Here is a 22,410-nt window from a genome sequence, read left to right as displayed (position 1 = left end):
GAGCTTCTGCTCTCTTGCTTGCAGTAAGCACAGATCATTCCTTGCTGTGTAGTGATCTGTGTCTTTCCTGAAGCCAAAGGGTCTATTTAACTGGCTTCTGCATCTGTGTACAGAAGGAAAATTCCATGCAGGACTTCCATAGTTTCAGGCATCTTTTTTTCCACACAGGTTGTGACAAAGCACTTCTGATCTCTGATTTGAGTGTAATTTTTCTTAGCAGCAAATGCCAAACATAATTGGACATTGATAGCTCCTACCAAAACGAGAAGCTTGCAAGGCTCTGAGCTAAACCATTTACTGTGTGCTGGGACCTTGTTGAGGTAGGACAGTTCTGGGCCTGTTCCCTTCATATCCAGCAATGAGAGAATGAGTGGCATCATCTTTGACTCTTCGATCTGCTCCGCAGTGGTGCCTCTTCCCTTCCCAGAGGGGTACAGTTGGTGTACAGGGTACCTGGTTGCATAAAAGAGGGGAACATTTTGTACATTCCAGTGTCTACCATACTTGGTGCACTTGGTTTTTTAGCTAAAACTAAAACATTTTAGCTGATGGTCACTGGCTTCTGGAGGCAAAGGGCTTGTGTATATTCTTTAACGTATCAAGTGAAAACAACCTATTACTTCTCTGTTAAAATTAGTGTCAGTTGGGAGGAGTTGTAACTGCAGTACCTTTTATCTTTTCAGATTACTTAAAAAACGTTAAAATGCACTTACAGGAGTGTTCAGTTTTCTTCCTACTTCCTACAGCAGTGTTATTGCTGTTAATTCTAGTTTTGTTGACTATTTAGAAGCAATCTGAGGCTGGGGATCAGAAGCACAGCTTGCTGACAGTAGGACTGGGAATGACTCCCCCCCCAGCTTAGTGCCTCGCAAAAATTAGGCACCAGTTACGTATTTTGCAACTGATGATTTTTGTGCCACTGTGTTAAATTATCAGAAAATGCTCTAGTGCAAGAGTGCTGTTGTCTTCCTTTGTTCCTCTTCACAACCAGCAAGATAGTCAAAACAGTGCAGTGTAAAAATCTGACACTTTTTATATCTTTTATATCTTCTGTCTCCTCTTACGGGAGACAAGTAAAATGTTATTGTAGAATGATAGAGGTGTGAGTAAAGCTTGAGAAGTTTGGAGATTGCAGCGTGGGTGCAGGGCTGTGCAAGAAGCTATAGTGTGCAACAGCAAGAAGAGACGTGATGTATTGACTTGGCTACTGTAATGTGTCTCTGTTCTCTCCGTCTGGATACTTTTCCCAGTGATCATAGACAGCAAACTTACCTTGTTGTTGATGTTTATGTATTAGTCCTTCTTTCTACTAAAGTGGTTTATAAAATATTTATGATGGCTGTTGGAAAACAGCATTTAAGTTGCTTGTGATTTCTGGTCAGCCTTTTTTTGTGTTTTAAGACTATTACAGTGAGATGGAAAGCATAATAAATTTGAAGTGTTTTACTTTTTAAAAATGGAAAGAATTATTTTCATCTAGATTTTTACCACTTTAGGTCATGAATTGATCTTTGCTTTGCAGAATTAGATGTGATTGGTTTATGCAGTCAGCTTTATTTTTATATTGTATGTTAGAATAATGCTGCAGTGTACCTAAACACTTAAGTGTATATATGAAATGAGGGGATAGATGTTTTATAGATATAACAAATCTGGTTAGGGAGAAGGTTTAATGCGAGATGCAGCAGTGCTTGAAAGCATGAACTAAAAGGATGCAGTGCTGCCATAGCAGTTGTTAAGTCCAGGTGAATAAAAAGTATAGGGAGGTAAGTTCTGGGAAGCTGCTTCTGCCTTGATACAATATTGTTGGGAAACGGCTAAGGGTAGGAGAGGGAATAACACAGCCTCTAGAGAGCCCCGAAAGGAAGGTGTAGTCTCGTCTGATAAGTGCAGGCAACTCAAACACAGAAAACTCTGCCTGGCTTATGTTCAGTTCTTCATTTTAGGATGATGCAAGTGGAATAGTAATATTTCCTGCTTTTGTGTTCTTTGTGTTTACATAGCCTTTGATATTTGAAGGCTATATATTTGTTTTAAAGCAAACACAGGTCAGATACTTGGATTTTGTTCCAGGAAGACTTGGACAGTTTGTTTTCTTTAACTCTGACAACCTACCTTTATCCAGCAGGCACATGGCAGATCTTCTGGATAATTGAGTACAAGGCTAACGGTCACCCTAATGTGATCTATACCAGTGACTTTTTCAGTGCGTTGGTTGTGAAGAAGAGGAGCTTGGTGAAAAACATACCTGCTTGCTAAATCTTGCATAGGAAAGATTACAAGGGTTTTTTTTTACCCTCCAATCTATTTTATCTTTGTCTTATTCAATTTTCTTGGTCGAGAGAATGAGGATGCCTTTCAGTGAAAGAAATAGTAAAAAAAAAAATAATCTTATTGTAATCAGAAGAAGCCTTAGACTTTTACTGAAGTCGTTTTTGGATTTGAAAATGCCTTTACCTGATGATCTGAAATTGGAAGCTAGACCTGTGCGTCTTCACTGACCAAACTGTAGTGCATTGGAAAAGTCCTTTGGCATCTCTGCAAAACTGACCTGACTTCTAATGAAAATTGTAATCATACCATCAGATTGCACAGATACATTAATAGCTTCACACAATACGCTACGATATTTTGCTTTAATTATTTCCCTGCTATTGTTTTATCTTTGTTCTAGGCTATTTATATGCATGATATTTTAATAGCTTTGGGAAGCAGGGCTCAGAGCCTTGAATTGCATGAGAGCTTTTGAAAATTGCAGCATTTGAACTTCCTGCTGTAAACTGGAACGTCTACACGGATAAGTAAATTAATACAATTGGTTTAAGTCTAAGATGGTTTCTTCAGGCTAGCTTATACCCTGCTGAAAACTCCAAAGCATTCCTTCAGGAAACCGCTTGTCCTTTAGGGCCTAGAAATATTGCCTGTAGTGCCTGTAATAAGCCTGTAAGGTTATAGCTAAAAATTTCAGATCACTAAATGACAGCGTGCATGAGAAGAGGGAGTGGAACCAGTCTAGTTCACCCCCAACACCTCTAATTCCAGAACAATATTTTCACTTTCTCAGATTATAGACACTAAGGCTTTTTGACTAAGTAAACATTTTAAGCATTGCAATTTGTAACTGAATTGGTTGTCTGACCAAACACTTGAATTTGTTCAGCAACTGAAGATTCAAATTGTTGTAAAAAATGCTGAGATTCCTTGAGCATTTAAATAATTTTTTTTTGGGTGGCAAAAACTTCCTGTTGGATTTTATTAGGGGCCATTGATGCGCATCTTGCAGAACAAAAAAGCTAATATTTTTTTGCAGGTTTTAATGACTTGCTATCGCCCATCTAGAACGTTTGTAAAGAAGATCCTTCAGAGAGCAAGAAGCTCTTCATTTTTAAGAGCGTGATGTTGATTTTCAGAGGTTGGAAAGGACCTCAGTCCTGGATGCAAGGAATTGTAGATGTGGTTAGACAAATAAGATTTGATGTGAATTATTAAAAATAAGGGTAGCAGTGGACATTTCAATAAACCATCTTTCCTGTTTTTGCAACTAGCTTCCTACTTAAAAATGAAAAAGCTTCCTCTCCTGTTCTGCAGGGCAAGAGCCTTTCTTTGCAACTGGAGAAAACAGTTTCTTGTGGGAATGGACAGTAGCAGCAGACACCCTGGTGTTAGATGTCAAAGGAAAAATATGGAAGCTGCTCCTCTCCTGACTTGTTTTTGCCATGTTAATGGTTGCCTAGGGAGCCAAGGGGGAAGTGGAACAAAGGAGTGCTTCTTAGCAGTTGTACGTGGCCATCTTTATCAATATGATGAAAGAAATCTAATGTTTCATGGCAATACTAAGTCAGCCCTGAGAACTGTCCAGAACTCTGAGACTCCTGGCTCCCAGTTGCAAGGAAAAGAGCCAGAAGAGCTCTGGCGAGCATCCTGCCTCTTTGGGCTCCAGTGCCCCAGGTTGTTCACTATGTCTTCACCAGGTTTACTGTGCTTGTATTACTTTACCTTTTAAGGCTGATGTTACATATGCCAACCTAGAAGATGATTTAGGGAGTAACGCTTTTGCTTCCTTATACCACCTTGCAGTGCTGTGGATTTCTCCATTTTTTTCAGAGTAGGAAAATGCCTTTTTCTGTGAAGCACTGTAAGAAATCAGTGTCCCTCTTGTATGCTTTACAGCATCACTCTTCTCAGTGCCTTGGCTTCTGCTTAATGTTGTAATTTTCAACTGCATTTTGATGCATTTGAATAAATTGATACTAGTATGGCCAGGTGTGGAAGAGTTTCACGCTCTGAGAATACCAAATGATGGAAGTGGAACTGAAGTCTTGCAGCTTATAGAACCTCTAGAGGGTTTGGAACTGATTTAATGAAATATATTTAGTTACCACAGCTGAGTTGAATTTCATCTCTCTTTTGTAGGGTGGCTTAAAGGTTGGGGTCTTGTTTGTTTGGTTTTGGCGTGGTTTGTTAGTTTTTTTTAAGGTATTCCCTTTATTTGCATTTCAGGGCATTCATTCTGTTATGCTTCAGGCTACATTTTCTTCAAGACTGCTGAGGTGGATATGTTAATAGGTAGTCCCTACATCCACATCTGTGCTATAACTTTTAATTAGAGGTAGCCAGAACATTAACTCACTGACTAAACATCTCCTAATGTATTTTAAATAACTAAACAATAAACCCCCAGTACTCGTCCGTTGTTTTTCTAAAATGTTTTTCTTCCCGTAGAGCCTGTAAATTGCAGATCAGCTTTGACTTTTCTTCTTGCTTATCTAGTAGTTTAAAAATAAATGAAATGTGCCAGATAAGTCTCTGTGATAAGGAGGAAAAATGACCTAGGTAACTATGTAAGTTATTATTTTATGTAGTCGATAGAGGCCATAGAGCTGGCCAGGTGCTTGGTTTGGTCAGATTCTGAAAGAATTGAGAGCATTTCACTCCAGGGAAAGGCGTGTCTCTCTTTTTAGTAAAATGGGAAGTGCATGACGCCTTTCTCTTGTAAAAAAAAGTCATGTGTTCTCGTAGAAAGTGACTGCAGACTTTTTATCAATTATTACGTAGGCTGCTATCTTCATGAAGGAAACTGGAAGCTGTAAAAATACTTTGACTTCAGAACCAGCAGGTAAAAATATAATTAATATATTTGTGTTAGTTAAAAGGTAATGCTCGTGGATGCAGTCCTGAGCATCTTGTCTTGCCTGTCAGTACCACACAAGCAGTGGTGTTGCTAGTTACCATACAACAAGCTCATGCTTTCTTACAGTAGCTTGCAGCGACACTCTTTTTCAGTGATGCCTTGCTAATGAACGTAATGTCTGTTCAGGTCAGCTCTTGTAGATACAGTTGCTAAAACAAGAACTCTGCCATCCCTTTTGTTGTCTTTTTATTTCACAGTTCTTCTCTTCAGCTTTCGTCTCTCTGTCCTTATGCTTTCCAAGACCATTTCCTGAATTCTCAGCTTGTGTGCTTTGTCAGTGGACAAACAATTTCTTTTACACTTAGAGCATTAAATGGAATGTATATATTTTCTTGATGATGAGTTCCTGCCTATGGAGAAGTTTCCTTTCTCTGTAGGAAGACTAGATTTTTGACTAGTCATTAGTCCTGGTGATTGAGGTTTTTATTGTTGCTGACTAAATTCAGTAACTGGAACATGTTGCACTTCTATTTATGGTTACTAAAACGGAGAAATGTGTGCTGGCTTGACAAAATACATCTTTCTTGGGTGAGGCTTTTTCAAGGATTTCCTGTTGGTAGAGTCTAACCACTGATTACGAAGAGGTCTTGGAATTGTTCTCCATGGGACACTTACGGCAAATTGCTCTTTATGTCATTGCTCACTGCAGACTTGACAAGAACGGAGTCAGACAGAAGAGAACTAAGTTACCTCTTGCTCTTTCCAGATGCTGTGAGCTGGCTGCTCCTGCTGGAAACAGAAAATTTAAGTTGTTGCTGAAAGTAGATGATTGCAGCCTGCTGTGTGAATAGTTTTTGTTTAATCAGCAGGGATTTAAGTAGCAGGATAGATTTCAAAGATGGCTGCTTCTTACTTTCTGGCTGCTGGGAAATAGCCCCTCAAGAATGGTGCTGTGCTCTTTTGACACTTGGGGTTATTCCTCATAAAGGCTGGTTCCTACATTGCAAATGATGCTTTTAATTTATTTTTGCTGTGATCGCTCTGTGTGTGGATGTGATCACACTGTAATCTGGTTCCAGAGTGCCTGCTTTAGGTTAAATGAGACACTAGTCGGTGAAGTTTTCAACTATGTACCTGGAAGTTTTGGGTTTGGGGGGTTTGTTTTATTCCTACTACCTTCCCCAATGAGCTTCAAAGTATTCTAGGTCTTATTAAAGGCTTTTGATTCTCAGTATTTTTAGATGTAGGCATCTTTCACAGCTATAGCAATCCCATCAGTTCCAGCTTTTAACTACAGGATGCTTTTAAACAAATTTTGATTAATGAAAGGGGAGTAAGAGGTATTAGAGCTTATTCTACCTTAAGTAGCTCGTGACTATCACCAAAAAGGAGGAGGAAGGAGACAAGTTACTGTAAGTACCACAGAAGTATTTTTAATACTTTCTCCTGGAACTCTCTGGCAGTTGTTATATTCAGCTCTGTTTCAAGCTTACATGTGTTTTAAATTAAATATATATAAATAAATGTTGGAAGGACATGTTATCTTTAGTACTTTCCGTTCTGCAGATGAAAAAAACTAAGCCTTTTGCTGTACATAATTTTAGTGTACAACTAAGAAGTTCTGAAAATTTTAAAAATGAAAACAAAACCTGAGCTGACAACTTTACAGTAAATGGAAACTGGTGGAAAAAATGGTGCGCTGGCTGCATACTCTAAGAACTCCAATACTTTGGGGAAATTTGATTTCCCTTCCCAAAGGGAGATGATCTCGAACTGTCAGAAGCTCCTGGTTTCCCAGATGATAGATGTTGGTAGCTTTTATGTATTGTGATGAGCAATTCTTTATGAATTCTGTGCTCTGATGGAAGACTTGAGCATGTTTGAGAGAGAGCAGCTTGAGACTTGTAATCTTATGGCATTTGCACAGTGAAATTATTTTGATCTATGATAAACTGTGAATATGTGCAGGTCTAGATAGTGCTGTTGTCTCTGCTGTGTTTTAAACACCTGCTGTTATTTTCAAGTGAAATAGCTATTGTATCTGTGATTTTTCTGCTTTGTGTGAACTATGTTGGACAAGGGAAGGCTTTCACTGAAGTTCCGATGTTTGTTCATATAAATTAAAGGGGTGCTTCAGGCACTGCCTGTCCCATTTTATTCGTGATCATTGATGTGGTATTGCCCTATTTTGGTTAAATGCTCTCATTTTATTAGTGTGAAAAGAACAATGTGCAGTTTTCTGTGACAAATCTGACAATACCAGGCTGATGTATATGTGAGAGTAATGGCGATGAAATTCAGATGGGTAAGAGATTCTGCCAGCACACACAGTAAAATCACAAAGGGATAATTTTGGCACATGGAATTTTTTCTCACCTTGGTAAGAACCAGTTTCACCCCTTGTGGAATGGGCGCGTACACCTTTTGGTCTCTGGAGTGAGTGACTTGGCTTGTGATATACATATTTTTGGAGACCAGTGACAGGTTGTACTTGGATATGCGGTGTCAGCGGAGGAATGTACGTGTAGGAGGCAATGCAGTGAGCTTGTGTGCTGCTTTGTTTACACAGAATAAAGGTGAATATAAATTAAAACCAGGGAGCTTGTATCCCCCTGCTAATGTCATAGTAGAGTGTCAACCTACTGTCTTCTTGTCAGAATGAATGCTGATGAATGAGTGTTTGTACAATGATGCTTTTCTTATAAAAATATATTTTGAAGAGACTTAAGTTGGTGAGAACTGAATTAAGATGCTCAGATTGATTTAGCTTTTATTTATTTCCCTCTTCCTGTAGGCTACAGCTCTGCATCTTTTATCATGAAACGAAGTTTTGGTTGTCACCATGGAGTTGGGGTTAAAGTACAAGAGACTTAGGAGGAGAGGAATTGATATAAATTTATAAGATATTGCTTGCATAAATAACAGAAAACAATAGTATTTATATCCTCTTATAGCACAGTTACGTAGAATAATACATGCGGTAATACTATGATATGGAGATGGCTGCCATTCCACTATACGTAGCTGACTTGTTCTTCTGTCTTACCAACTTCATTCTCTGTGAGCAGCAATGTATCTAGCAGAATGGCCGATGATGCTTGGATAGGCGAACTCCTCAGCCTCATTGGGCTCTGGTACATAATAGGGTTGATCCCATTTCTCATCCCATGCATGACAAAGAGCTTGGAATTTTCTCCCACAGAACTTCTGAAAGAGATCCTGCTGGAGCGCTTCCGAAGGGCCTTGATAGGCTTTGTGGTCCGATAGTTGCAAGTGATATACCTGCTGAAAGCCTCCCTGAATGTTTTGTTGAAGAGTGTATAGACAAGAGGATTCACTCCTGAGGATACATATCCTATCCAGACAAATATCTCCATAAGCTTTTGGAAAACCTCCTGACTGCAGGAGTTGCACAGAACTGAGCTGATGTTTGTTATGAAGAATGGGCACCACATCAACAAGAAAAGAAAAAATACAATCCCCAGAACTTTTGATGCCCTTTGTTCATTGGTTATCGTTTGCATGGACTTCCTCCCTATTGTAGATGTTCTGATGATAGGCATGTCGTTGGACAAAGTCTTGTCCTTTCTGGAGCCGTTTAGCATGGCCACCTTTTCTGGTGAGGAGGCAGGGGTTGTGTCACGCTGAAATACGGTGGACACTGTTGACCAAGTGAAACGCTGAGGTGGCTTGTTGATCAAGTAGGCTTTCTTGCGTAGCACTTGGATTGTCAGAAAATAAGTGACTATCATGATAGTGAGGGGAACGAAGAATGCAGCCACTGATCCGTATAGAATGAAGTCATGGAAACGATCAGGCATCAGGACACACGTGATGTTTGTAGAGTTGCCATTTCCATCTTCAATGCCTCGGATAGGAACCGGGATAGCAATGCCTACAGGAGAAAAACCAAGTACTTCAGCATATGGTAATTGCTCACAGTCTCCTTTTGGGGCCTGAGGCCTCAAGGTCTGTAAAGGAAGGTAGTTCCTGAGCTCTGCAGCAGGCACAGGATTATGGAGAGAACATGAATTGCTAGGAACACCACGTGGGTAATCGGGCAAAGTGTTTTGTGAGACTTGGCAAGCTCAGCTTTAAGAGAGTGCCCTTTCTAAGGAGATTGGGCCTAACCCTTAGTGATTGAGGAAGCTGTATGAAGTTGCCAACTTCTCGAGTGTGAAACACATGAATTGCTTTGACTCTAGCTGTTAGAATTAGTATGGCTTTTCCTCCAATGAAATGTGTTTCCCTAATGCCATCTGCTTCCCCCCAACCTCCCCGGGGTAACCTTTGCCCTTTTTGATGATCTGTTCTGTAAATACATAAAACTTTTCTTTCCCTCTTAATCACATCAAGTGACTGGACACGGGCAGCTGATTTTTTTTACCCTGCTCGACTCTTCCATATATACAAGTAGTTAAATAGGTGCCAGAATTTTGCAGTGTGTGTTTGAGATGGATTTGTAGTTTGAAGTCTCTTGCATATTTGAGTGTTTAAATGAGGGTAGCTTGCTGTATAATTCACCACTCGTTTAAAAAAAAAATGTTATCAGCCTTGTCTTTTAAATGAATTTTTTATAACCACTAGATTTCAGTCAGCACTTAATTTGCCAGCAGTCTGACTTTACAACAAAAACAACAGGTTCCTTGCTGTCTAGTGAAGGTTATTTGTGCTGTGTTTCCTGATACCACTTAATGAGATGTAGGGATTTACTGTATTCCTCTGCTACTCTGCTTACTGAAGTTGGTAGAAGGTGGCAAGAGCAGAATGGTTTACACTTCAGCCACTTGATCTCTTTCTTGATAAGAGGCACACCTTCGGATACAACAAATGTTTAAAAAAAGGATCGAACTAAATTAACCTTTGATTTGGAGAACCATGGCTCAGCTGCAAGAGTACTTTTCAGCTGGGTAAAAAAGAAATGAAAAAGTACAGCACTGATTAGTAACAATAAATCAGGCATTGAAAGGTCAGCTTGTAAGTGTCTTGTCATGCCAACAGTTTCCTTTTTGTGTGGTCAATCCATACAGAATCTTTTCTCCTATCATCACTGCTCTTCTAGAATATTTTCCAAGTTGTAGTTTTTTAGTTTTTGGTTTAGGCATGTATGTACTGTTCTCCTGTGCATCATTGGCCTTAATAATCCACAATAATTTTGTTCTTTCTCTTGCACGCAGAGCGTACAGCGCTATGCCTATGGCTGCCTGCAGTGCACATTAATTTATTTGAATTGGGCTTGTGAGTCTACAGTTGAATTTGATGATCTCAAAGGTCTTTTCCAACCTAGTGATTCTGTAAATTAAATGTTTTCACTGTCAGCTCATTTAACAGATTTGTTTAAGCTTTAAAGACACAAGATGTCATATGTGCGCCACGGAGGTGCTAATATCACAAAAGTTTATACATTGACATCCTTTATATAAACTGTTGGGGGCTTTTTAGCCTGTCTGCGTGCTGTATTGACAGTGCATCTCAGCCTTCAGTGGGGATGTTAGCAGCCACCTGCTTATCTTTCAGGCTTTGATGCAAGTAATTAACCTTTTTTGACTTGCTTCATAGGGCAGTTGTAAGGCACAGATTTTTCAGCAGCATCTACTCAGGGCTTGAAATTGTGTTTGGGACAGAATAAACTACCACAGGAACGAGAAATCTTGCTTTCCCAGGAGACACGCTATGCATGTGAATATTGTCTTCTGATTTTTGGACTTCTAGGACCAAGATGAAGTAGAGTGATTATCCCTACTCAATCCTTGCCCTTTCTGGCAAGCCATATAAGGAGCAGCAGTTCAGGCAGATTTCGATGGAGCTATGTATGATCCAAGAGGTGGACTTAGGCCAGCCTGGGTGTTAGGACCTGCTAATCAATAGTATTTGGTCAGATTTTCCACTTTGCCCAGCTTTCACCTGTTGTTTTGGATATGAAAAGCTTTTGCATTCCTTGTTTTTCAGACTCAGTCTCACATACCTATTGAAATGAGCCAGACCACGATGATTTTGATGATTGTTGTAGCCCACGAATTGTACTGACTAGCCTGGATTGGCTTTTTAATTGCGATATAGCGGTCTAGTGAGATGGCACAGAGGTGCATGATGGAAGCTGTGGAAAAGAGGACATCAAGGAACAGCCAGATAGGACACAAGGCAGTTGGAAGAGGCCACGCGTTATCTGAAAGAGAACAGAAAACTCATTAGAATCTAGGCTTTTTTAGAGTTGGTTTTTTGTTTTTTTTTTTGTTGAGAAGTTCATAATCCTACAGGAACCAAGCTTTGCCACTGCCTCAGCTGGATTCTGTCTTATGTTTTAGTGAACTCCTAACTGCCATGGTTGCTGCCATCATATTGAACAGACTGTGTGTTATAAACCTTCTTGTCCTTTTTAGATCATAAGGTCTTTGTGACAGGGGCCATAGATAAGAAGTTCTTAAGAAAAAAGGACCATGACTGTGCTTGGTCCTAGGGCTCTGCTGTTAAGTGATTGTTTTCAGCTCTGTCTCCTCGATAGGCCTGGGGTTCAAGGTTCTGTTAAATGGAGGAGATAATGGATCATAACCAATGTATTAGTGAGTCTTTGCAGAACCGTGGTTGAATTTTAGTGATGATCTTGAAGAATCTAGGTCACACAGTTTTAAAATAAGTTTACTCTGCCAGCTGACCAGATGCACTTGAGTATTAATGTGGGTTATGGATACATGGATTCTAAGTCTGGCATCCTGTTTCTTAGAGTAGTTATCTGACTTCAGTGTTAATCTTTATAGCTAACATACGGTTTGTCACCTGCATTGTGGCGAAGATAAAGGTCTGCAGTGTTCAACTTCTGAAAAGTTTTGAGAGATGGGTCTCCCATATCAATGCTTACAGTACCAAACCAAATGAACTTTAATGAAACTCTCATTTTTGTTCTTACCTGCTTTATTTTCACTCACAAGTGTTATAGTTTGTATTGTAATCCAGTGCTAGTAGTGTTTAATTTGAGATGCACCTTAGAGGTGTGTGCTGAACACAAAAGTTTTCTTTCTCTAATGGTAGAGGTTGATCCACTAAGTATATTCTCCTTCCTTATAAAATTCAGCTGTACTCAATCAGGAGGCACATTAATATTATTGCCAGAGAAACCAGTTCTTTGCTGGATGATGATTAATGGGGGGGAAGACATTTCTAATAAATCGGATTGGTTTTCATCTCCTTGCTCTGAATAAATAGATCAGCATGCTGAGAATGCCAGATGAGCTGACTATTGTAATGCCCAGTCTTACCAATGTGGTAATGTTGCAATAGTTTGAGATTAAAACATTTTTTTCATAATGTGACTGGTAGATGGAAATGATAAGGGTCCTGCCTTGACTTGAGTTATAAACTCCAGAAGGTGGAAAAATCTCTGAAGTCAGACATAGCATGTACTTGTATGCACTCTTGCCTGCGTTGGGAAACCTCGCCTGTTAAACAAAGAATGGATGGATGGAGCCCTGAACTGAACCTCACCCAACCCCAAAGCAGGGGACTCCAGGTGAGGATGATGTAGACAGTGAAGCAGAATGGGAAGTCGGTCTGTTTTCAAATCATTAGCCAGTAAATTTTAGTATCTAGCTGTGTATTTCCTAAAATAGATATCATAAAATAGATACCATGGGTGTTTCTTCTTTACAGAAGAGCCTTTTGTTGTAAAATATTTGAGGTGTTTCTTCTTTACAGAAAAAAAAGGCTCTTTTCCTTCCTTCAAATATAGATGCATTTAAACAGCTGTCTGTTGCAAAGTAACCATGTCGGGTTCCGAGTTGATAAGTGCAACTGAACAGCGAAAGCTTTGTCTTCTATTTTGTCTTGTTTTGAAATGTGTGCAGAAGGCAGTAAGTTGTCACCTTCGTGTTATAGCATTATGTACTCTTTAATTTTTGTGTGCACGATGATGGGTTTTCATCCAAACAAAATCAGACCAGACTTTAAATGCAGTAGCTGCTAAGAACTGAAGAATGCAGTTATTACTTAAACAGAACAAATATTGTGAAACAGATACCTTAACGTCCACACGAATCATGTCATTGTCTAGGATTCGTACTGTGGTGTATTTTGCTTTTACTTATTTTCATTTGTTGGCTGCACTTGTGTTAGAAGCTCAGCATCAAGTGTTTGAGGGTCTGCTCTGGGCTGTGATTTCTGTGCGTCCCTGGTAGTGGTGGTGGTAGCATCACTCTTGGCGTGTTCAGTTAGGTTGGGAGTGGGGAAAAGATGGAATATTAATTTTCCCTTAGGACTCGGAAAGCATCTCTGACTCTTAAATGTGATGGTGACCTGTTTGTTTGTTGTCTTGCTTTATAATTCAGGCTGAAGGTAAAATGAGCATGTCCTACCAAGTGGTGATATGAAGCCATTAGCAGAGCATGCCGAGTTTGCATTGTTATAAGATCTAATTATCCTGATGTAGATCCACACTGGTGGAGCAGACCGAAGCATTTACTGGGCTAAGATTCTCAACCATCTTTTTTCCCCTTGGGGGAATGGAATACTGGTTTAAACAAGCTGGGGTTTTTTTGGTTTTTTTTTTTAAATGCCTAGGCTACCTGACAGACCTGTCTGTCTGAAAACTTCTCCGGTTTCACCAGCTGTCAGGTGGTGTAAGACAAAAAGTTATTCCTCCTGCCTACAAACCTTGCCTTGGATACTTCCCACTGTAGGAGTACTGCTGTTGCAGATTATTTTCCTTATTTTGAGTCATTACAAGATAAAATACATGTATTAAGGTTTGTCTTCCACATTACGAGAAGCAAAATGAGCTTTTAGCACAGCTCTCTGCCCCTGATTAATCTTTATTTAGGAAAAGGTTTATTTATAGGAAATACCTTGGAAATGCGTAATCCTAAAGTACATTGCAGGAGAGCTGCTCTTACCGTAAGCCAAAAGGATTTTTAAAGCTTGGGAGAAATCCCTGCATGAGAACATGTATCAGTGTGATGGACAGAGATCTTTAAGCAGTCTTGGAAATAGTTTGTCCTTCTGCTATAGAGGCTGCTGATGTGTTGCCTGTAAAGGATTTTGTTGCTGTTAAGTGATGGTGCTTTTACCGAGAGAGGAATTTTTAATCACTAGCTGACTTCAGCCTAGGCTTCAGTCTTCACGTTGGTGTACAGATCTGTAGCCTCTGTGTGTTCAGCTTGGAAGTAATTATTTTTTTTTTGTTTAATTAAAGTTGCTTTGTGAGGAATAAACCTTTGTTTTCTTACTTATCTTTAGATTTGGGATTTTGTAAAGCAGCTGTCAATTAAAGCAGTTTTCTCTGGTAGTTTCCACAAGCAAGAAGGGAAGATTTGCCGCGGTTCATCATCACTGATGGGGAAAGATTAAGAAGGCAGTTGTTTGTGATAGATTTTTAACATAATGGCTTGTAGCCTAGGACAACCAGCATTACCTTCTGATTTTTAAGGGGATAAATGTCAGGAATAGAGAATGTATTTTGAAAGATGGTACATATCCTGTGTCCAAGTAACCCATTGCCCACCAAGCTGTGGATAACAGACTCCTTCCTGCTGCAGGCTTTGGGAATTAGAGAATCTGTCTTAAATCTATTTGCTAATTTCACTGTCTGATGAATAGCAACGTTTTTGCTTTCCTTTAGTAGTTCCAAGTGTTAGAAATTTGAATAACTCTTTTGAAAGCTACACTCAGAGAATGCAGTTACTTCCTAGCATGCCTGCCTTATTTTTCAGAAGAAATGAGAAGAATTTAGCAGGCAGTAAAAGTAATGAACTGTTTGCATATTCTGACACTAGCACTCCTAAATTAAAATTGCAGTGTGTATTCATGCCAGAGTACATTTTGGTCTCTGTGCTGAGCATAAATAATCTGCTGCTCATAGTATTATACCTGTGAGTGTGCTACACAGTTACTTATTTATTTTTAAAAGGGGCAGCTCTTTATTGTAGAGACAAGCTATCTCTGAAGATTTTTCTGTAAGCGTTCCGTCGCGGCGTGGGGCCAATATCTGTGGTAGGTTTTGAATCTGAACACTCTGACACACACGAGTTTTCACACTCAGGACCATTTAATGCGACTGCATTTCAGTTCAGAGTTTTTCCCTCAACTGTCTCCACATAATTAGATATCGTCCCAAATCGGAAGCATAATATTTGTATTGTGTATCTAGAAGCTGCACCCAGCTATTTCATTATTATTGAAACATTCCTGCAAGGAAGTGCAGGAGGTTGGATTTAATTGCCTCTCTGGCTATCAATGATAATTCTATGTTGAAGTAGTTATCTGGCTAATGTAGCTTCAAGATTTAGACTTAATATGTATTTAAATGTCTGTTCTAGCTTCATCCCAGTAACTCGTGCTTTGCTCATGCTTTGAACTTCTATAAACACTTCAGCATCTTCTACCAGTGGGTGAAGAGGCAAAGCAGTGTTTTTGGTTGGCTGCCAAAGAGAGACTTGTATGCAAGAACTGTCAGTTTTAACCACTGTTATGTGAAAGGCTGGTGGCAGCTGTACTTAATTATAACTAATTTTTCTACTTTCTTGTAAATTTCCCACAACATGAAAGAGGCTTTTGTTTAACTTTAAATTAAGATTCCTAGCATACTTTAAACTGTTGTAACCAGGGTTTAGCACTGGATTAATTGAGAGATTAAGGAGCAGTGGTCTTTTTATAAAGTTGAAAAGAAAAGATTTATTAGTCTAGCGAAATGAAAATAATAAAAAAAACAACAAACAAAAAACCCTCCACCACCACCAAAAACCAACTCCACAAAGTCCAGAACTTGCCTTCTTCTCTTTGTATTGATTGCTTGTCCAATACTAGGTTTTCTTTATGGTTAGTAGTTTTATTTCTATTATTAATGAGGTCTTTGACAGAAACTAAGCAGTTACAGTATCTGTGTGTAAATATGGGTCTATTTCTTGCCTCTATGCACACATGCACGTTTATCACATACCAAGGTTTTTTATAATTGCTTTTTTTTCAAGTTAGAAATCACTATCCTGGTGATGTACGTTCATTTTATCCTTTTATTAACTGTTGCTTAAAAAAAGACTATTTTATTATATCAGCAGTGCATTCTGACCTCCGATTCATATCTCTGTTTAGAGAAAAGCCATCTGCAATACACAGAAATTCAGTCTCAAGGCATTTAGTGAATAAACACATTTGTTAATAAAGTGATACCAGTCTTTTGCAGCAAAAAAAATAAAAGGCAAGCTACTGATGGTCTTTCTGAAATAAAGTTTGATGGTGTTTGCTTGTTGCTCAGGCAACTCTTGGGGTTCTAGTACAGGAAAAATGAACTCCTGCAGCCTTTCCTTACCTAGAGGCCTGTGGTATCTCTACCTTAAAAATAATTTCGTAAATCTGTAGTTTTATTGAAAAAAACAGTCTTATGTTGATTTATTTCCCTTTCATTTGTAGCGTATGAAAATAGACTGTTTAAACGTTAAACTTCAGGAGTAAAAGAGACTTTTCCCATGGAGTTGCCTCTGATTACTTGTCAAAAGCAATATCTGAAATAAAACTAGGCATGAGAGAATGTGAAAAAGGCATGCTTGTTCTGTAATGACTAATCAGAGAGGAAACATTGCATCCAGTGTTTGTTCATGTAAAAAAATACATGTTCTATTCCATGTGAACCACACTGAATGATTAATCAGTCTTAAACATTAGGTACATGGATTGAGGCTTCCTTGGCTTGACAGATGAGTTAATTCTTTGGGTTGCTCTGGGAACCTTGCCGCTTTCCCCAGGGTGGGAGAAAATCAGCTTCTCTGCTACTGATACTGGTAAAGTTTATTGTCACTGGTAGTGCCAGGGGCCATCTCTGACTGCTCATACTGCTTGGAGTCAATGCTAAGGTAAAATCAAGTGCCCAGTTCCTAAAAAGTGCAAAATTTCTTCAGTGTACTAAACAGATGCCTATTCTTCATTTCACCTTTTTAAAGTGAAGACTAACTGCAGTTAGTGTGATATCCAGTAGAACAGATAACGATGTTGTGCTGATGGTGTTAAAAATAATATTCCACTGTATAAAATGTGATTTCCCATGTCCAACTCCAATTTAATATTGGTTCTAAGTCTCAGGTGGGTTTTGAGTGGTTTATTTCAAAGGAAAGAATATCCACAGTGGGTGTATACTCCCCATAAAGACATTAAGCTATATTTGGGTGAGAGGGAGAGAAGATTTAGCAGCCCTCCTTCAGGTGCTTCTTGAAATTGTGATGGTGGAGAGCAACCAGGTCTACTGTTTAAATTAGACCTCCCCAAGCTGAATGCCTATGCTAGTCTGATGAAACAAACGTGCTGTACTTACCAAACAGTATTATGAGAAGGGCAATCGGCATCACAAACAGACCCACGAGCAAATCTGCCACCGCCAAGGACGTCAAAAAGTAGTTGGTAGCATATTGCAACTTCTTCTCCAGAGACACTGCCAGAATGACAAGTATGTTCCCCCCAATGGTGGGGATTATCACCAGGAGGATCAGTAAAGCTGCCCACCGCACTTTGTTTCCTTGTTCGTTGCTTGGGTAGTCCTGCTTGGGTTCTCCTGTTACTGAGAGGGGCGACAAAGATCCATTGCCAACTCCAGACCCATTCAAGAATAAAGAATAGGACATCTTTGTGACCAGCAGAATGTATTCAGGAGCAGTATTTTGCGCAGGGATTGTGTATGGTGTAAGAGGTCACTGTTCCTCTCTGGTCCAGGATGGTCCTGAAGAAAGGCCAGCATGGTCAGTACCATAAACTGGTCATCTGCTATTTTGAGATACAGTTGCCATGTCCAAGCTGGTATCCAACTTTTTTTTATCTTGTGCCTTGCTGGATGCAAGGAGATCTTAAAGCTGGAAGTCCTGTCTTGTGTCCATCTCTGGTAGGCTTCAGTGGTCTGGTTTCCCCTTTACAGTGAGGGTCTTTTCAGAAGATTATAAGCGACTGTGCGATAGCTGTGAAAAGTAAGCAGCTTCCTTTTTTTTGTTGTTGTTATTGTTTCTAAAGCAGCAAAAAGTGATAGGTGAATTTGGATTCCAAATGGTTCCCTTAAGATACGGTGTACGTAGATTTGCCCTTTGTAAGTACAGACTGATGCAAAGGCAGATGCTCACGTTGTGTATATGCAACTCCTCCTCTCCCGAGTGTCTAGGCTCCGGCAGCGTGTGCGTAGGCAGACAGCAGTTCCCATATTTCCCCTTATTAAGAATCCTATTTCTCCACAGAGGGTCACCCCAAAAATATCTTCAGAAGTGATGTATGAGGTTTCCGGTTTAATGTCTACAGATCCTAATTTATCAGGTGAGGGTCAGGAAGCTGAGGACAATAAAACACTGGTGACAGTCTCAAGGGGACTGTAAGGATTTATGGAACCGAGACATCTAAATTTATCCATTACTTGGAGGGGGGGTGAGTACAACACTTGTTTTTGTAATCTGAGCAGAGCTTTTATTAAGCCTTTTCTCTCCCTCTGTCTTTCTTTCTCTCTGTCTCTGTCTCAAGTCTGCTGAAGATTTAACGCTTGCATTTCCCCCTTCAAGCAGAGACTAAACTGTCATAGCGTTACAGTGAACAAATGCTCAGTTACTGAGAAGATCCAATGTGTTGCAGTTTTCAGGTGAAGAAAACCTTACCTCTTTCTCTTGCTTTTTAGTAGAGTTCACTTTGAATCCAGGAAGATCCTTTTGTAATTTTCTTTTTCCTCACATGCTGGATAAACTTTTTCACTACTTTCTGGAAAACAAGTTGTTCATTTGATTTTGGTTTTCTTACAATTTTTCTGAAGTTTGTCTCTGTGTGTGCAGTTCTTTAGCACTTACGTTTCTTCTTACACCACGGTTATGAATTTCTGTTATAGGAAAACTATTTTTCTTACCCAGGCATTTTCTCCAACTCCTGAATGGATGAGAAGAATCATTCTTGCCACAGTTAAAATAAGATAGAAATAAGGTGGTATTCTGTTCTGTCATCCTTTCTCTTCCATTCTTTTGATGATTTTACTTAAGCAAGTAGCAGAGTCTGCATGTAGTTCATAAGCAAAGCTCACAGTCTGCTGCTACCCGTGTTTGTTTATTGTCTCATTCCAGTGTATCCAGCCTCCAGCGGTTGAAAAGCAGGGAAGTGAGTGGGAGTTTGACTGGTAAAGAGCCAGAGAGGGTTAATTGATTCAGTGCTGCAGCACTGTAATGTGTGCTCCTTGTAGCTGTATGGGGATGTGCAGATCCTGTACACGACCCTTCACGCTACAGTAGTGTAGCTATATGCGTGGCAGCATGTGTGCCTGAGCACTTTATTGCTGTTTGGACAGAAGCACAGTTAACCCTAGAAAGTTCTGCTGCCCTGTAAACACTCCAAGCTTTTTCTTCAGTAATTTTACGGAATTATTGTCTAGCACAGTGTTTTAAGTGTATGCACTGTTACTTTAAATCTTTCTTCATGCAGCTGCTTTTTATTATGATAAATGTTCTCTTTTGTTACCTTCCAACTTTCAGTCGGTTGTGTGTATGGTCTCTAACATCATCTTCTAGCTCTGCATTAAAATGGAAATTGGGTTCACTTCCAAAGACACTAGTGGGACGAGTGTGTAATCCTTGAGTCTAAGGCCAGAAGAGACCATGAGATCATGGTCTGATTCCCTGTATGTCACCAGCTGTTGCATTCTATGAATTGTTTGTGCTCATCGGGCTTGAGCTGTGAATCGGGTTGTCAGTGAACTGTGAATCCATTTATATTTGGTTGTTTGGGCTTTATTTTTTTTTAAAAAACATCTTTTAGGATACAGCTACTTTGGGGCTAAAGAGAGAAAGCTCCTGCCGGAAAGTAATAGAAACACTTGATTTCAAGTGCATTCAGATCGTGCCACAGAATTTCCAGCAAAGTAGTGTTCACTTGTTCCTTATTTTTCCTGTTTAAGGAAGCTTTTGCTAAGATTCCACGTTGTATTTATTTGCAGTTGACTTTTGAGATCTTCATTCTTCAGAAAAATATGTAGTAGAAAATAAAGATTAATCCAGCTATGGTAATTCTGTTTTCTTATCTGGTCACTTCCCCATTACCAGCCCTGACAGTGCTGAGAGAGTAGAACACATGAAAACACACACAAAAAAAAGCAGAAATCAAGAGAAGAGAATACTGTATTAGGCTAATGAGCGTTTGAATTCAGTTTTCCTTAAGCTCAGCTTGGTCTAATCAAGTTCAGTTTTATAAATCTTGACAGCTTTCCTGGCATTAATTTAACTGTACTTCAAGTCTTTGCCAAAATTCTGTTTGGATTAAACACCACCTTCTGATTGTACAAGTGAAGCTTGTTTTCCTTCATCATTGACACTTGAGCTATTTCTTTCCATGTTGGAGGGCAGCTGGAGTTATTACTGCTTTCTGGAGATGGAGTTATTGACAGTATGTCTGAATCATAAATGGAAAAAAAATGTTCCAGACTAAAACCATCGAAGTATAGAAAAGTATAGATGAATTGTTTAGCTTCAGTGGTCTGCTTGTGGGTGTATGCCATGTGCAGATCTTCATGTCACATCTCTGAATTTAAAGAACAGAATGAAAACTTGGGGGGGAGAAGCCAACATATCTGTCAGAACCATCTGCTGGTCATCAACATCAGTCACTTGATGCAAGCCTGTGTTGGAGCTGTAGCGTTGTTTTGGAAAGGTTTTTTGGTTTGGGTTGTGAGTTTTTTACTTTTAATGTTTGTTCTTTCGCAGCACAGTAGATACTATAGAATCATAAAATGGATGATATCCTTTCCCTCCAGTGTGTTGACCGCACCCCACTGCTTGATGTCATTGGCAAACTTGCTGAGGGTGCAATCGATCCCACTGTCCATGTCTGCAACAAAGATATTAAACAATACTGGTCTTAATACCAACCCCCATGGGACGATAATTGTCACCGGTCTCCACTTGGACATTGAGCCATTGGCCACAACTCTCTGAGTGTGACCATCCAGCCAGTTCCTTATCTGCCAAGTGGTCCATCTGCCATATCTATATCTCTTTTACTTAGACACCAGAACGTCATGCAGGACAGTGTCAAGTGCTTTTCATGAGTCCAGATATATAATGTCAGGTATTCTTCCCTTATCCACCAGCGCTGTAGCCCTGTCATAGAAGGCCACCAGATTTGTCAGCCCAATTTGCCTTTAGTGAAGCCACGTTGGCTGTCAGCAATCACCTTCCTTTTTTCCATTTAATATCTCAGCCTTCTCCATATCGTGGGCACCTAGGTCTCCCATTTCCTTCAATAGAGGGAATGTGTTCTGTACCTCAGTCGCTTCAGTGTGGGGGAAGTATCAGAGTTCTAGTAGCATTATTTGTTCAACTTGACTTCTGTGTTGCCTCTATAAATTTTCTTTGCAGATCTTACCATCTGCAAAGCAGGAGTGTCGGTTACTGCAATAAAGAGTTGTTTTGGTCAAAGTGAAAATCAAGTTTTCCCACTCCTCTAGAGTGAGCTGACGGGGAAATAAAACAGCTCAATTGAATAGGGAGATCTGGGTGGACATCAAAAAGAAGAGGAATATCTATGAACTTTGGAAGAAAGGCCAGGCATCCTGGGTGGACTACAGGGAGGAAGTGAGATCCTGCAGATGAAAAATCAGGAGGGCTAAAGCCCAAATAGAGCTTAGACTGACCAGTTCAGTGAAAGATAATAAAAAAATATTTCTATAAATACATCAATAGTAAAAGGAGGACCAGGGAGAGTATTCACTCTTTATTGGACGCAAAGGGAACAACTGTGACAAAGGATGAGGAGAAGGCTGAGGTACTTAATGCCTTCTTTGCCTCAGTCTTTAATTGTAAAGAAAGTTGTTCCCTGTTTGTACATCCCCAGGAGTTAGATGAGCAGAACAAAGCTCCTGTGATCCAAGAGGAAATGGTTAGAGACTTGCTTGGCCAATTAGACATTCACAAGTCTATGGGGCTGGATGGAATCCACCCGAGGGTATTGAAGGAGCTGGCGGATGTGCTGGCCAAACCCGTCTCCATCATCTTCCAGCAGTCCTGGCTGACTGGGGAAGTTCCACTTGACTGGAGGCTGGCTGATGTTACACCCATTCACAATGAAGGGTTGGAGGGAGGATCCAGGAAACTACAGGCCTGTTGGTCTGATCTCAGTGCCAGGGAAAGTCATGGAGCGGGTGATCTTGAGTGCTGTCAAGAAGCACATGCAAGAGAACTGGGTGATCAGGCCAGTGAACATGGGTTCACAAAAGGCAGGTCTCGCCAAACTAACTTGATAGCCTTCTATGACAAGGTGGCCCACTTACTGGATGAGGGAAAGACTTTGGATGTAGTTTT

General features: G+C 39.8%; 2 protein-coding genes across 2 annotated transcripts in view; one reads left to right on the top strand and one right to left on the bottom strand.

Annotated features, from left to right (window-relative positions):
* The window catches only part of PSMD1 (proteasome 26S subunit, non-ATPase 1), a 74,828-nt gene that overhangs the window by 18,791 nt on the left and 33,627 nt on the right, over positions 1–22,410 (top strand). The window lies entirely within an intron of this gene.
* Positions 7,890–17,994, bottom strand: HTR2B (5-hydroxytryptamine receptor 2B). The gene is made up of 3 exons (XM_069864834.1): positions 17,421–17,994; positions 11,097–11,297; positions 7,890–9,026 (listed from the first exon to the last, which is right to left on the bottom strand). Exons 1-3 carry the CDS (start codon positions 17,725–17,727, stop codon positions 8,146–8,148), a joined length of 1,389 nt encoding a protein of 462 aa, XP_069720935.1. The 5' UTR covers positions 17,728–17,994; the 3' UTR covers positions 7,890–8,145.

This window comes from Phaenicophaeus curvirostris, chromosome 10 (assembly GCF_032191515.1).
Source record: "Phaenicophaeus curvirostris isolate KB17595 chromosome 10, BPBGC_Pcur_1.0, whole genome shotgun sequence".
In the NCBI taxonomy this organism is placed as follows: Eukaryota; Metazoa; Chordata; class Aves; order Cuculiformes; family Cuculidae; genus Phaenicophaeus; species Phaenicophaeus curvirostris.
The sequence above is the reverse complement of the archived record's forward strand: the minus strand, read 5'-3'. Positions and strand labels throughout refer to the sequence as shown.